A 17493-nucleotide genomic window follows, 5' to 3' on the forward strand; every position below is an offset into this window, starting at 1 on the left:
CAAAGGACACACTCTTCCTTTAGAAATTGTCACTGTAGCAGATGAGAACTTGACTGAAAAAGACTAACTCCTAGGTGAGCTAGCGATTTGTGTTAGAACTGTGGAAGTACATTCATGCACATGCACTGATACACGACTCATGAATTTCACATTGTGCTCTCATTCCTTGGAGCTTTGGGACTAGGGCTGGGACAACGATGACGTCGACGCAAAAAATACATCGACGCAAATTTTGCGCGTCGATTTGTCAGACTCAAAATAAAGATGGCGGCGCCGGAGAGTAGTAGCAACCATAGATGTACATAATAAAGTATATTATGTAATTAAGTATATTATTTATTATGTATATCTATGGTAGCAACACGAGTGGCTCCTCAGACTTTCAGAAGTGCAAGGCTTGCGGGTTGGCCACAGTATATGGGGTTGGCGCGCGGTGCGCACGGAGCATCACAGGCATGCGCGCACGCGTTTTGTTGTCACGGCTACATAAACAAATTTCTGCACACAGGAAGACAGATGTTTTGGTAATATTTGATGTATTTTAATCACAAAAACAAACGTTTGCATCAAGTGAAAGCATCGGACACATTGGCTACGTTACCTACATAATAAGCTGTTTTAAATTTTAAATGTTCAATGTCTAATCCCGCTGATGTGACCGAGGGTATCCATCCTCTAAGAGAGCAGTTTCATCCCAGGACTATTCCGGTTTTAAACGGAATATTGGCGCCCGTAATGCACTCTACATGTAACTTTTTTCACTGTCATATGCCGCGGATGCCCGTGGCGTTTCTGTTGCGGATCAGCCACGGGGCTGTGTGGCCTTTTCTCTGCCTTTGCACACTAGAAGCGTGTCTGATGCGGCGCTGCTGCTGCTATTGATGCGGAGGGAAGCCCTATTCCTAATGTTAAACATAAATAGCCTACTGATACAGCAAAGAAAACGTCGGGAGTAGCCACATATCTATGGTATTGACGGCAAAATAGGCTACAGAATATTTCGTTCTGTATTGACAGTTGCAATATTTCAAAATCGATAATTGACGTTTTTTATTATTACAATTAGGCCTATTTATGTAAACCTATAGACTTTCAAACATGAAAATTTAATTTAATAATATGTATTCATGTCAAAATAATATATAAACATCTTTTCCTAATCTATTTGGCCCGGAGGAGACGCTCCCAACACGCGTGAAAAATAGGCGCTCTTCTATTTCTAGCATGCACGCGTTTTCCGCGCGTCACAGGCAGTGTGCAAACTCCAAGCTGTTAACATGTGAGCCGAAACAAAAACGGACACGCCACGCAGCCGAGACGCTCACGCTTGCAGTGTGTCCCCGGATTTGATTAACCAACTTGTTGATATTTAATCGATGGGCATAGCCTGTAGGCTGAGTTGCATACATAGAAAAATCGTATATTGTGTTTCTTTGTTGTAGGTTAATACTTATTTATTTGTGTGTGTGTGTGTGTGTGTGTGTGCGTGTGTGTGTGTGTGTGTGTGTGTGTGTGTGTGTGTAGCCTACTTTATGTTTTCAAGGTTTTATTGAATGCATTGCTCTTGTATAGTCTTACTTTGGAATTTTAAGAACAATAAACATTTTTTTTTTTTTTTTTTTTTGTATTATTGATTTACTACTGTAATATTTATATTTTGAATGTAGCTTTTTTACATTTCCAATTTTAATTTAAGACGTTTTGGCGTTATCAGTATAGTTCAACTAGTCAGCGTTTTTCAGAAGTTCCAACAAAGTCGTAAACAGCACCTCAAAGTTGTGTCATCTCAGTTTCTAGTTTGTATGACATGTGGACCTAAAAAATCCTTACCTTGAACCAGGCAAGTTATGCGAGTTTATATCTCGGAATTCTGACTTTACAACTCGCAATTGAGGAAAAAAAAGTCAGAATTCTAAGATAAATAGTTGCAATTCCTCTCTTTTTTTTATTTAGTGGCGGAAACAGGCTTCCATACATGATAAAAAAACGAATGTGGTTGACCAACAAATTCGACAATACGGTTTCTGGAAATAATCTTGACCAGTACATTTGTTGGATCATACATACTATGGTAGCTAAGCAACAAGTCACATCTTTGTATGGGAAACGCACACCAGGTTGTTTTTCAAACTGTGGTCTGTGGGTTGTCTCTATGTGACAGTGTCTGTTACCTGTGGGACTGGGACTGGGTGTTGGTGAGTCTCGGATGTGTCCATCCAGCTCAGGAGAGTACGCACCACTGTTACTATCTACCTCTTCTTCTTCCTCTTCCTCATCCTCCACTTTGGAGCTGTCATAATCTTCATCATCATCATCATTATTATTAGCATGATCCTTTTGGAGGGGCTTCTGTCCACCACGGGGCCCCTCTTCGACTTCCTCTGCTTCCTCCACTAGTCGGTTCTGGTTCTCGTCCGGGCTGCGGGTGGACTCGGAGTCATCTATGAAGTCGGGGTCGGTTAGTCCTCCCCGCCTCACTGGGCCATCGCTCTGCCACTGTCCGTCGTCCATAAGGTCCAGCTGACTGAGAGCATGAAGATCCACTCAAACCCCTGCAGGCCTCTCAGCCACTCAATGGTGCTCCTGCTCAGCCGCTGGAGAACAAATCAGAGGGACACTTTTATAGCCCTGAGCAATCATGAAAGGTAAAGAGCTCGCTGGCCTTTAAGAGAACTGACTCATTCCACTTCAAGCTGGCTGAGTGCAGTGCATGAAACAAAACACTTGAGATTTCTCTATTTTCTATGCAATTATATATATATATGTTTATTGCCCCCAAATATGCAATCCAAAGAACCACCATTGAACATGTAATCAGTTAAAATGTTCCGTGCAATAAAAAATGAAATACACAAAAAAATCTAACCACTGCACTATAAAATATACTTCTTTTTTTTAACTTTTAAGAAATTTTGCCCAAAATAAAGTTTAAAAAGTAAATAAATAAATTACAATAAATTAATTTAATTCATATAACAATTCATATAATATTCAGTAATAGTATCTTAAACTAAAATATTTTAGTATAATTCAGAGACTTCGGTAAACATTTCTGAGTGATGATATAAATCAATCACTGAATCAAATTTTTTTTTCCCCATTCTTTTAAGATAGTTGAATGGATTCAACCCTTTTTATACAAACATGCTTAAATGTTTGCATTGCACGTTTTGCGAAAAGAAAAAGTTAGGGTCATGATCAAACATAAACAAAATAAAATGAATACCACACCATTCATAAAAGCATAGATATCCGAACCAACCTGCCTGTGTCCCTTTACCTATAATCTTTGCTGTAAAAAAAGATGTAGAAAATGCTCTTCATAGTCAATATTCTCTCTCTCTCTCTCTCTCTCTCTCTCTCTCTCTCTCTCTCTCTCTCTCTCTCTCTCGCACGCTCTCTCTCTCTCTCACGCTCTCTCTCTCTCTCTCTCTCTCTCTCTCTCTCTCGCTCTCTCTCTCTCTCTCTCTCTCTCTCTCTCCCTCTCTCCCCCTCACTCCCTCTTTCCCTATCCCCATCGCTCTCTCTGATTGTTTGCGTCCCTTGAATAGTGAATTCATACACCATGGAGATTTTCCATGATGGTCCCCATTGGTTTGTTATAGAAGAAAAAGCATGCTTATTGCTATACTGTCTCATGACAGAGCTTATGCAATATCACACAGCATGTTACAGATCTTAAAGCAGATTGTCTGGTTTGTTTTTTCATCTGCTCCGGGGGATCCTGGAGCCACAGACACGAATGAATGAATGAATGAATGAATGAATGAATGAATGAATGACTGGTCATTGCGTGCAATGATAATGCTTAGGGCACAACAACATGCATTAGGTAAACAAACTGAGCTAAACACAGTGTTGAATTGTTCACTAAAACTATTACAATTATTTTAATTAATGTAAAAAAAATAACTAAATGTTGCCTTGGCAAGTTACATAGTAAGTTAACATTAAGTTAAAGGTGCACTATGTAACATTTGTTTTTTCAGTAAAATATCCAAAAACCATATATATATTTTTTTCAATTGAGTCTTACAATATCCCAAATGTTTTCAACTATTTGTAAATCGTCATAAAATTTCTATTTTAACCAGCAAACCAGGAAGTTACATGTCAGTTGCATCATATCTGCCTGAGTCCTATCCCGATTCTTTTCCACCGGCTGTAAGGTGAAGTCCACATGTCCCTAGCCTAGAAATCTAAACCCACCCTAGCGGCAGCAAATCTAATCTCCCACGAGTGTCATCTAGCAACTGTAAAAAGCAACTTTGAGCTGTAAAAACATTGTGTATAGTCGTGGGTGGGGCATAACATAATGATGGCAGAGTTGCAAAGCTGGCAAACGGCGGTCTTTCGAATCGGCTTTGGCCGCGACTCTGGAAGACTTGGAGTGGTGAGTTTCCAGACCAGACATCTTGATGTGGGTCTGGGTTGTCAGGCTAACATGTCCCAAGATTCTGTGCTCAAACTTGGCATCGTCAAACTACGCCTTTGTTTCGAATTGGCGCCCTCTAACAGACGGAAAAAAAGTTATAGTGCACCTTTAATGTTCTAACATTACAGAAACTAAAGCTGAAACAATTCATATAAAATATATACAAAATATAAATATAAAAACCTACAAACCCTAATAACATTTTTAAAAGAACATTAAAACTTGATTTAAAATTATTTGTTCAAAAACTGATCATGTAAAATTAAATGCTAACTTAAGCTAATTACCACTAATACTAAAATATATCAGTCCATTAAACATCGCAAGTTAGTGAAAATTCACTGTTTGGAGATATGGAATTGGCTGATAATTAAGTTGGAGTACATTTACATTATTGCCTTGAATCAGGAAGTGCAACGCATTAAAAACAAATCTATGTATAGTGCAGCATGAGTCATCCATAATTTTAGTTTCTTTTTATGTGTACACGAATCGACTCCCAAAGTATCCTTAAAGCTAACAGACATGACTCACTAGCTACAAAAACGGTAGCTTTAGTTGTATTTGCTGCTTTCTTAATTTTTTTTACTTTTTGCATATATTATGATCATTTTAAATCTTTTTTACGTAAAACATTTTAATTACCATTGTGTATGAAGTGCTACATAATTAAACTTGCCTTGCACTGGCTTATACAATAGAACCATTATGTTACAATTTATTATAGTTATGAATCATTATAAAGCAGGGAACTGTAGCCATAAGAAACCTAGTAGTTTACATAGAGGACATGATGTTATTTGGCCCTGTAGAAGAGCAGAGTGACTCACAGCAGACCCCAGGCACTTATACGCTTTTCTCACAACATAATAGTGACTCAGTGAGCTGGGACCATCAGATCTGTGCCTGCGGTGTGATACCACCTACACACATCCAAACCACATCATCGAGAAGGGCCAGGTAAACCTGCTTGACACATGTTGGTTTGGTATCTTAGTGACAAGATACAGCTGATAAATATCTATCGTCTCGGGCCTGTGACCGCTTTAAGTTGTCATCAGGAGGAGTTTTTATATTAATAGTTGATGCTTTAAAAGGGCACAGTCAGAATAACATCAGATCGGTCATGTAATGCAAGCAGAAATGTGGGTATGTGAGCTGCCATGTTCGTTCATCTGCTTTGTTTTAAGAGAGAATTCATTAGTCATCAAAGACAGCAGAGAGAGATAGATAGAGAGAGAGAGAGAGAGAGAGAGAGAGAGAGAGAGAGAGAGAGAGAGAGAGAGAGAGAGAGAGAGAGAGAGAGAGAGAGAGAGAGAGAGAGAGAGAGAGAGAGAGAGAGAGAGAGAGAGAGAGAGAGAGAGAGAGAGAGAGAGAGAGAGAGAGAGAGAGAGAGAGGTTTATTCAGCCTGAATATCAAGCATGACTGGAGTGATGAGACACAAATGTGTCTGACACGCAGTGTTCTTCAAAACCATTTCTGAAATCCACCTCAATCCTCTATTTTGATTTAAAACTGAAAGTTTAAATGGGAAGTAATACTCAAACTCCTTCCTACATGTTTTAGAATACATTTCTGCTATACTTAAATCTGCTGTCCGTAACTTTTTGTGTTCAAGATTTACAAAAATTATATAATGAGAATGTACAACATGAATCCATTTTCCAAACTGTGTTTTTGTCTTACCCTGAATCATTATGGTACACTTATAATAAGTATTTAAATTGGGACTATTTCAGGCCAGATTGGTAGGTACCGCCGCGGAGGAGCACAGTCCCTGCGTAATCCGCAAGCGGCAACCTCCAGCGATCTCTCTTGAAGCTAATACGGAAGAAATGTAAACTGCAATTCCTCAACTGGCCTCTAGGGACAGGCTCCAGAAGGGAGCAGAATCTCATTGAGCCCCATGTTAAAATTCCCAACTTTACAGCAGAAAAAAACATGTTTACAGCCTGGTACAAATTGTGGTTTTGACCTATACGGCTAATTTTAACCTTCATGACAACTTTGAAGGGGGTGAATTTTTTTATAACTCATTCGTTTACGTTATATAAAGTCTTAAAATTCTGCATAATTAAGGGCGTGGTTACAAGTGGATAGCCATTTATCTGCCGTCTGTAGTCACTGCGTCACCTCAGCTCCGCGCACATCCCACCTTTTTGCCCATTTTCTGTTATCCGGGAGTGACACGCGATGACTCACTCGCAAGATGGCAACGCCCAGCTCGCCCCTATCGGAATCCTATAGATGGCTTATCGGAATCCTATGGGTGACGTCACGGACACTATGTCCATATTTTTTTTACAGTCTATGGTAATCTGCCATATACATAAACAGAGAGAAGTAGCTCCGGCTGCAATGTTCTTCCGCAAGATGCATGCAGTTCTTTTTACTAACCACTAGAGTGCAAAAAGTTACGGAATGCAGCTTTAATCAAAATACTAATGAACTATACTTCAGTTCTATGGAATTCTTGATTCTGATTGGTCAGCAGCACGCAAGAATCTGGATCCAGAAGTTAAAATCCCCATTAATTTTCTCCATAAGGAAATTGACTGTAACGATAACTTAATAAACCTTTAAAAACATACCTACTGTAAGATACGAGGTTATTATCCCATGTTAAATGCTTTTTTTTAAAAGCAATTAGATGCATTATTTATAACTTAATGTTTTAAATAAACAAGTTCAACAGTGGTGAAAAAATTACAATACCCATGATTCTGCATATGATTCTCCACCAGTCAGAGAATCACAACAGGTAGAGGAGCGTGGGGCACAACGCATGATTAGTTGTAACACACATGGTTTAAAACTATCCACACATGCCAGGATGATAAAGCTTAGCGTATTTAGTAGTTGCCATATCAACATTATTTAAAGAAAAAAATTGCACCAAAATTAAAAACATTTTGGAGGATATTACTGAACATTTATTTAACCATAGCAAAAGTACATTTCTTAAAAGGTTAGTTCACCCAAAAAATGAAAATTCTGTCATTAATTACTTAACCTCATGTTGATCGACACCCTTAAGACCTCTGTTCATCTTCAGAACACAAATGAAGATATTTTTGTTGAAGTCCAATGGCTCAGAAAGGCCTTCATTGACACCGATGTCATTTCCTCTCTCAAGACCCATAAACGCACTAAAGACGTCGTTACAAAGCCCATCTCACTACAGTGGCTCTACAATCATTTTATGAAGCGATGAGAATAGTTTTTGTGCACAACCCCCACCACCACCCCAACCCTGAAATAACGACTTATATTGTGATGGGCTGATTTCAAAACAAAGCTTTAAACCGTTATGAATCAGCGTATCAATTCATCATTCAAACCCCAAGTGGACTTACACAAACTGAGGAAGTCAAAAAGCGTTAGGTTCTGCCCCACTCTCCCCTAAACTGTGCAACACTTTAACACCAGCCCACAGCCATTTTGCTCTGTGAAAGATGTAGGGATAGGGTGTGTTCACACTTAGTTCAGTTATTTATCTAGGCCCAAATCAACATCTTTAAATAAAGCTCCATTGCTGTTTTTTTAATTTCACAATGCTTCAGGGGATTACAGGGTTATTTCCCTCATTGAAGCTATAAGTCTTGTGTGTGTATATAAAATATACATACATAGACATACATATATATGAGGCAAGCAGCGAGGCATGGGACTGTGAGGAGGTTTATTTTTTGGTCCAATTTTCAAATACTTTATTGTTTCAAATCAGTTTCAAATATTGTGATGCTCCTCATAGCTTTATTTATGGCTCCCAACTCTTAAAGGCACAATATGTAATTTTTGGTCACAAACCACAAAACAAAGGTGTAACTTAATGATGCCATGAACAAGTGGAATCATGGGAGTTGTAGTCTTGGCTCTTCGGCTTTTTCTCCAAATTTGTTCTTAAGCGTTCTCCCGTTCTCGTACTACGTCATCATCAACAGTCGAAGTTCAATTCAGGTACTCAAAAATGCAGCACTGAGGACACATGAAAGTACCCGGCTGTGCTCTTGTGCTCCGTTCCACTTTTAGACACGCACTTGCAAACTTCCCTAAGCACTTCCCCCCTGGGGAATCCACGCAGCCATTTTGAAGTGAGTTTCACTTTGTGAAGTGGACAAGGGAAGTTCATATGGACAGACTCTTGCTCCCTCGATTTTGACCGAGGGAGTGAGTCTACTTCATATGTGAACTTCAGGCAGCTTCTTATACCACAATGCAACACGATTGTGATGTCACCACATATCGTGTTTAATTTACTCCACCACAAACAACTCTATGATATTTGTATTATTAAAAAAAATCATTAAAGCTACAGTAGGGAGTTTTTAGAAAACGTTGGCTTAGCCTGAGCTACAGCCCTCCCTCCACAGCTCCTCCTCATCTCCTCCACAGCTCCTCCTCCTCCTCCACAGCTCCTCCTCCTCCTCCACAGCTCCTCCTCCTCCCTCCACAGCTCCTCCTCCCCCTCCTCCACAGCTCCCACAGCTCCTCCTCCCTCCACAGCTCCTCCTCCCCCTCCTCCACAGCTCCCACAGCTCCTCCTCCCTCCACAGCTCCTCCTCCTCCCTCCACAGCTTCTCCTCCCCCTCCACAGCTCCCACAGCTCCTCCTCCCTCCACAGCTCCTCCTCCTCCTCCACAGCTCCTCCTCCTCCACAGCTCCTCTCCCCCTCCTCCTCCCCCTCCTCCACAGCTCCCACAGCTCCTCCTCCCTCCACAGCTCCTCCTCCTCCCTCCACAGCTCCTCCTCCCCCTCCACAGCTCCTCCTCCCTCCACAGCTCCTCCTCCCCCTCCACAGCTCCTCCTCCCTCCACAGCTGCTCCTCCTCCTCCACAGCTCCTCCTCCTCCACAGCTCCTCCTCCTCCTCCACAGCTCCTCTCCCCCTCCTCCACAGCTCCTCCTCCCCCTCCTCCACAGCTCCCACAGCTCCTCCTCCCTCCACAGCTCCTCCTCCCCCTCCACAGCTCCTCCTCCCTCCACAGCTCCTCCTCCTCCTCCACAGCTCCTCCTCCTCCACAGCTCCTCCTCCTCCTCCACAGCTCCTCCTCCTCCTCCTCCACAGCTCCTCCTCCTCCTCCACAGCTCCTCCTCCTCCCTCCACAGCTCCTCCTCCCCCTCCACAGCTCCTCCTCCTCCTCCACAGCTCCTCCTCCTCCTCCTCCACAGCTCCTCCTACCCCTCCACAGCTCCTCCTACCCCTCCACAGCTCCTCCTCCCCCTCCACAGCTCCTCCAGGGTTTTTCCTACATTGAATTTTTTTTGGCGGCCGCCAAAACAATTTTTTGTCCCGCCAAAGCCTTATTTGATGAATTATTGTGATTTATAAATTGATGTAGATTACAAAGCACGTGACAGGGCGCACGTTAACTGAGTGACAGAGCACGAGCAGAGAGCCAATGCGCTAACTCTCTGTCTTCAAAACGATCACCATCTGAGCTCATTCTCACTCACAGATATCAATCAGGTCGGAAGACTGACTCCATGTTCCGTGTGTCGCGGTCGCACAATATTTTTCCTGAATTAGCCTACTGCTGGATGTGAATTTTTTTTTAAAAAACGCACTTCTTTTGACTGACGTTTTGCACACGCAGCTGACATAAACCATACTTTCAAAAAAAAGGAAAAATATCCTTATGTAATGTTTTCTGTGTTGACAAATCTTTAGCGTTGTTTTAACTGTCTGGGTTCACATATAACACGTATGCTTTTGTCCGATTCGCGAACTAATGACTCATTTGGACCGATTCATTTGAATGAACTGATCTGTCCAACATTGAACTCACTAATCAGTGTGTAATCATTTACTCACTACACCTCTGAAATGAGAACGCAAGTGCTTAACCCATTAAACAAGAGGGGTTCGTAAGAATTAGTTTTAATAATCCACAGTATTTTCATGTATTTATTTTGAGCATTTATATTGATAATGTGTAGTAAATTACCAAAACAACGCAAGTTGTTGATAGCCAATAGTTTTATTAAATTGTATATGGTAGAGAATTAGACTATTTGTCATTACATTTTTAATGCTACTTTTTAATAATTGTTGCCAAAATAATTAATCGGTAAACCATGCAAACTGTGTAAAAAGAGGAACTAAAGAAACAAACATCAAGACATCATAATGAGATATCAAAATTAGATGAGGTCAGCATCTAATTCAGCAAAATGAAAAAAATTGCATTTATTTTACATTTATTTTCAGTATTTGGCTCACAGATAACACGGGTAGGTATTTTTACTGTTGGTGTGTGTGTGTGTGCGCGCATGTGTGCACGTATATGCGTGTGTGTGGATGACCATGTCTGGTCAGCCACCACCGAAGACGATTTCTGCACTGAAAAAAATTTGGAGTGACATTTACTTAAAAAAAGCTAGGCAACTTTTTCCACACAGAAAGTGCTTGTAATATTTACTCGGGCTTTTCTAAGTAATATTTACTTACTAGAACCACTTATTTTTTATGTAAAATACACAAGTAAATTGCACTGGCAATACTCATCTATAGATTGTAACTTTCACTCAGATTACCATTGCATCCAATTACAAAACCCAAGTGAATATTGCTGATATTTCTTAGTTTTGCATGATGCTCCCAGAATGCATTGTGGCATGAAGCATGTCACCATTGATGAGATTCTTAGGCTGAATCTTGATATCTGTGTGTGAGAAAAGCTTGCAGATGTTCAAAGTGCTTAGTGTACAGTCTGTTATAAAATGTATTCAACTTTTCTGGTTAAAACTGTGCTGGATCTTTTCTAGAATAAAACAAGGTTAATAGTATATTGCTCATATTCACGTATAAGATTGGTGAATTAAGCCACTACACAATGATCATATTCTGATCATCAAGCGGCCAAAAGCATCTGATCGTGTTTTCTCTGCTTTTCTTGCCATAGCAAACTCAGTCACAGCAGTGAGAGAAACATTAAGATTAAAAAGTCGCCAAACTGCCCAACTAAAGAAAACACTCATCGCCATAATGGTGACATAAAAAAACTCTATTAATTCTCAATAAGAACTTATGTAGCGTTGGCTACCGTTATTGTGATTAAAACTCACGTTCAGTGAAAAGTTAAAACTTATTGAGAATAAGTCAGCCACATAAAAGCAACATCCCAAAATGACCGTCTCTGCCACCACTGAACATGTTGGATCTTTGCGAAAAATCTGTGCGCATTTTCAAATGCACTTTGCTTTTCAGAGTAAAATTTACTTACTATTTTAGGTGAATGTGCTGTGACTATAAAACATTAAATATTATTTGTAAATATATGATAAAATTTACTCTTTTTTCTCAGTTAAGTTATTACATGAATAGACTGTGTACATTTTACTTAAGATATATAGTTCCAACTTAAACTTAATTTTACAATGTAATAATTACATGAATTAATGTAATAGATTTTACCATACCACAAAGTCATTTTTTTCAGTGTGACCCAGGAAAAACCCTGTCCTTCCCCTCCACAGCTCCTCCTCCTCCTACACAGCTCCTCCTCCTCTACAGCTACTCCCCCATCATAATAGAGCCGGCCGCGAACGCGCAGGCTAGTAAGCAACCGGTGCCACCGATGATGGCGGATAAACAGTTATGGCACAAATTACGGACGAAACATCAACAAATATGATTTACATTGTCTATGGCCTGCCCATACTTTGACTACACACTTGGTCCTCAAAGCATTACGTATTTTGCAATATATGTAATGAAATAATATGACGTTGCAATATTTCTATAAGTAATAAATAGCTAGTAAGATGATACAACGGTAACTAACATTACAGTATGCAAGTAATTATTCTATTGATATGTAATGCTAAATAAGGTTTGCAAGTACATTATTTCAGCAGCATGACAAGCCAGTGAATTAGTAGGTTTCTGCAAAGTTGCTTAGTTGCTTTTGCACAGTGCATGACATTTTATCTGTAAGTTATGCGGCTAGAGTTTTGACACTGAGTCAATGGGCTCCGACGAGGAATTGAAACCCACAGCAGATTCAAGGAATAGGAGAAGAGGAAGCAGTGGTGTCGTGTGTGCGGAGCAATAATAATTATCTACGCTAAGTTGTAACTTACTGGTTGCAACCAGCCACAGGTGTGCAAAGGCATAGAAAACACCGACCTTTTGAATTTGAACGCCTGTACACGCTGTGCATGAGAGGGGGTTGTGATCAGCACGCACACAAGCTTGATAAACACTCCTAAGACACTCCTCCTGGCTCTGATTGGCTGTTTCTTACCGGGAGCGGTGTATTTCTGCAAATGGCACCGTGACCGAAAGTACATCTGAGTAATACAAAATAAATGTTTTAATAGGTTGTGACATTTGGTGTGATGTTATGTTGTTTATTGTGCATTAGCCGCTACTTACACCGTGTGCAGAATTATTAATAGGCACGTTGGTTTTTTGATCATATTTTTTAAGGCACATTTGACCAATTCCAAACCATATTAATTCTAATTACTACTATTAATTTTGTATTTAATAATTTATAAGTGATATATAATTGTTTGTGAAGGCTATAAATAAAAAACACCTTGTATTCAGGTGTGCAGAATTATTAGGCACGTTTTCTTTTACAGATGAATAGAGCCAAAGAAGAGATTTAACTTAGATTAAAAAGTCAAAATTATTAAATGCCCATGAGAAGGGTAAAATACTAATGCAATACTAGAAATTGCAGTTAAGGCATGACCATTGGACAGTGAAATGCTCATTGGGTCAGGAGGTCAGATAAAAACAGGTGACGAAGAAAAGACACAACTGCAAAAGTATTTAAAATAAAGTAAAGTATTGAGTGTAAAACCATCACGAACCCTTTAGTCTCCAGCACCACCATTTTCCAGAACTGCAACTTACCTGGAGTCTCCAGAAGTGCAAGGTGCCAGGCTTTCAGAGACTTAAGTTAGGTAAAGAATCCTAAAAAATGACCCCCACTTTATAAAATCACAAGCTGAAGTGTTGTAAAAATATATAAAGACTTGCTTGTATAGACTTTATAGACAGATAGGTTGAGAGTGACTCTTGAAGGACCAGCACCACATCCTCTCGTACCACTGTTTGAAGAAATCATCTTCCAGAATCTGGCAGTACGTTTTGAGAGTTGATCTCCTATCTTGAAGTCCGTTTCACATACTAGATGGACTAAAAATTAACCTCCCAAAGTTACTGCCAGATTCTGGAAGATGAATTATTCAAACAGTGGTACGAGAGGATGTGGTCCTTGTCCCTCAAGAGTTAATAATTTGGTAGAAACAACATTCACCCTGAGTACAAGATTATGACATGGTGTTCAAGATCATGTTGCATCATTCAAGTTGTTTGTTTTATGATAATGACCAACTGACCAATACCTTATTCTTATGTAATAACACTTAATGATAATACAAGAAAAGAGGAGGCAAGCACAAACTGTCAAAACTGGACCTTTGGGAAGGGTCGTGGCCTTTGCGGAGTCAATCCATTGAAATGACACTCTCAACTGGACTGATAGCTTTCCTAGCATGACAGTGATCTATTTCACTGTATTAAAGAGCACAAAGAAAGTTACTTAAAACTTAAAAACAAAACATGTTTGGCATAACATGCATATCTCACGCTCAGTGACGCAAAATAAAGCTCATCGTTCTGACACGTTTTGACACATGACACTTCAAATGATGCTCAAACTTCAATTCCCATTCCCTTTTCCTGTCATAATATTTACGAATATAATTTAAGAGAGATCAATACAGATGCCGCAGTTGGATGAAAACAAATGTTGATATTATGTAATGCAGTGTCCATCATGATATATAACGTTATATATAGACACATGATCCGTGCATCAAAATATCTGTCATAATCATATAACGTTACAGATGCAGGGATAAAGCTCCATGTAGCCGTTTTCATCACTGCACATATCGCATTGGTCTAACTTGTAAGTGTAATACCATAAGTGTTATTTATCACATAAGGAGCCGGTGGTACGGATAGAGCAGATCCTGAAGCTGTCATTAATACAAGCGCTAACATGCATAGCATCATAAGTGCATCAAGCCTTTATTTCAACAAGCTGCACGTTTCATTCTGCTTTTCACAAGAGGATATTTTCTTTCATAAATATTACATTAAAAATAAGATACAGCACTTACAGATCGATGGGGAAGGTGGTTTGAATTCTGATGAACAGGCAACCGCGCTCTTGTCTGTCGGCTGATGTGTTTGTGTTTCTGCTGCGCGTCTGGCGCGTCTGCGCAGCTCTTCCTGTCAATCATCCGGGTACTTCAGCTGTCTGCGCAGCTCCTCCTCCTTCTATCCGGGTACTTCAGCTGAAGTCCTTTTCCCTCTGAATTTAAAGGTGAGGTATATATATATATATATATATATATATATATATATATATATATATATATATATATATATATATATATATATATATATATATATATATATAAAACTGAAAAAATAAAAAAATAAAACTGACCGCTGTGGTTGCCAGAAATGTACCAAAAAAGGTTTTACAGATTTAACTTAAATTCACAGTAAGAACCCGTATTTCATTAACTGATATAATGTTACAAACTATAGAAGTACAAAATGTCTGTTTTGTACGCATACCTTTATAATACACTGACAACCACCAAACACAGTGGTGATAAGAGTCACATGATGAATCAAAGCTCATCACAAGCTGAGAAGGTTATACACTGATCATCAGGCATAACATAATGAGCTAATATGGTCCCCCTTTTGCTGCCAAAACAGCCCTGACCCGAGGCATGGACTCCACTAGACCCCTGAATGTGTGCTGCTGTGGTATCTGGCACCAAGATGTTAGCAGCAGATCCTTTAAGTTATGTAAGTTGCAGGTGGGGCATCGGACTCGGATCTGGATCTGACTTGTTTGTTTAGTATATCCCACAGATGCTCGACTGGATTGAGATCTGGGGAATTTAGAGGCAAAGTCAACACCTCAATCTCATTGTTGTGCTCCTCAAACCATTCCTGAACCATTTTTGCTTTGTGGCAGGGCACATTATCCTGCTGAAAGAGACCATTAGGGGGTCATTAGGGAGTAGTTTCCATGGTCTCTGCAGCACTAGGTATAGGTGGTACGTGTCAAAGTAACATCCATATGGATGGCAAGACCCAAGGAACATTGCATCACACTGCCTCTGGCGGCTTGCCTTCTTCCCATATTGCATCCTGGTGCCATGTGTTCCCCAGGTAAGCACCTGGCCATCCACGTGATGGAAAAGAAAACAGGATGATTAATCAGACCAGGCCACCTTCTTCCAATGCTCCGTGGTCCAGTTCTGACACTCACCTGCCCACTGTTGGCACTTTTGGCGGTGGACAGGGGTCAGCATGGGCACTCTGACTGCATGGTCTGTGGCTTTGCCCCATACGCAACAGACTATGATTCACTGCATGTGTATTCTGACACATTTTTATTAGAACCAACAACTTCTTGAGCAATTTGAGCTAACTCGTTTGTTTGATCAGACCCCACGGGCCAGCCTTCGCTCCCCATGTGCATCAATGAGCCTTGGACCACTTTCGATAGATACAGACCGGTGCAGACTGGGAACAGCACACAAGAGCTGCAGTTTTTGAGATGGTCTGAACAAGTCATCTGGCTATCACAATTTGTCCCTTGTCAATCTCGCTCAAATCCTTACGCTTGGCCATTATTCCTGCTTCTACACATCAACTTTGAGGACAAAATGTTCACTTGCTGTCAGATTTATCTAACAGGTGCCGTGCTGAAGAGATAATCTGTGTTATTCACTTCACCTGACATAATGTTATGCACACAAACACTGAACACCATCATGGTAACACATGTGATATTAAAAAATGCAATAAATATTAATTCACTGTTGCTCTTCATACATAGCATACTTTTGATTGCAATTGACAATTGCAATTGAATGGAGTGTTTTGTGAAATTAAAAATTAATAATGCACATGGTTGGATTAGGATTTCCTCTTGAGACCCAGAAAAAAAAAAAAAAAGTTTTTGAATTTAGTATTTTTCATGTAATTACATTGTTTAGACGAGCATAATAAACAAATGAGAAAGAAGAAGAAAAAAAATTTAAAAAAATATTTTATTCAAACATTATGCTCTATAGTGGACACCATTTGTTTAAAAAAAAGGAAAAATACAATAAATTACATATAGGCAAAAACAATGTTGTTGTTTTGTTGTTAATTGGCAAAATGTTTTATAATAAAATGTAATATTTCATAGGAATATTGATATAAAATTTCTTGCCCTTTTCATTTGTTGTGTCTGCCAAAATGCCTGATGTTAGATAAACATGCTTTCATGTGGATGTATGAAATAAATTCCCTGTTTTGTAAGTCATATTTCGATTAGAAACCCCATGACATTTTCCTGAGATGTTGATTTATGACAATTGGAAGTTTAGTCAGATTTAAATGATGATGACAAAAACAGATCATATTTCCGCAAGACTATGAGTGTTAAATTTCATCACTAAATTAATGTCAGTCATTTTTAAAGATCAAAGTTGTTGTTGTCATAATGAAACTTCCTAACAAATCTCTGAATGTGCTCTTTACAGGCCATCCAGACTTAAAACTGCTACACGGTGTAATGAGAAATTCACTAAAATAGTATGTCCACTACAGTGGACAAAAGTCTATTTCTGGGATGCAGGAGGATATGATGCTGTTGTTATATTCACCATAGGTTTTCATGCATGACTGTATTCATTCCAGTAAATACAAGTGGAGCTGGGAAAGGCTTTCTGAAGCACCCTGCAACTACAGCAAATGCTAACAAAGTATTAAAGGTTGAATCAGCTTGTTCGGCTGTGCCCTAAAGAGAATGATGCGATTAAGGAGACCTATCCGCCTGCGCCATCTAGAGTTTCATTACTGAATGTTTATTTGTTTTTCTATTGCTATAAACTTCAAGATTGACCTACATTTTACAAAAATAGATTATTTAACCCAAATAACCAATTAGCCAAATTATTATTATTGTCCTCAGGCTCTATAGTCTCATTTATTGTAGGGTTATGTGTAGACAG

General features: G+C 39.5%; 1 protein-coding gene across 1 annotated transcript in view; it reads right to left on the minus strand.

The window, feature by feature from the left end:
• cnsta (consortin, connexin sorting protein a) overlaps nt 1–14716 on the minus strand; it is a 45778-nt gene extending 31062 nt beyond the window's left edge. Inside the window, exons 1-2 of the mRNA XM_067455894.1 lie at nt 14581–14716; nt 2172–2594 (exon numbers count right to left, since the gene is read on the minus strand). Of these exons, the coding sequence (XP_067311995.1) occupies nt 2172–2511 (340 nt within the window). The 5' untranslated portion in view covers nt 2512–2594; nt 14581–14716. The remainder of the gene's footprint in view (nt 1–2171; nt 2595–14580) is intronic.
• Between the last annotated feature and the right edge of the window lie 2777 nt (nt 14717–17493).

This window comes from Pseudorasbora parva, chromosome 10 (genome assembly GCF_024679245.1).
Source record: "Pseudorasbora parva isolate DD20220531a chromosome 10, ASM2467924v1, whole genome shotgun sequence".
Lineage (NCBI taxonomy): Eukaryota > Metazoa > Chordata > Actinopteri > Cypriniformes > Gobionidae > Pseudorasbora > Pseudorasbora parva.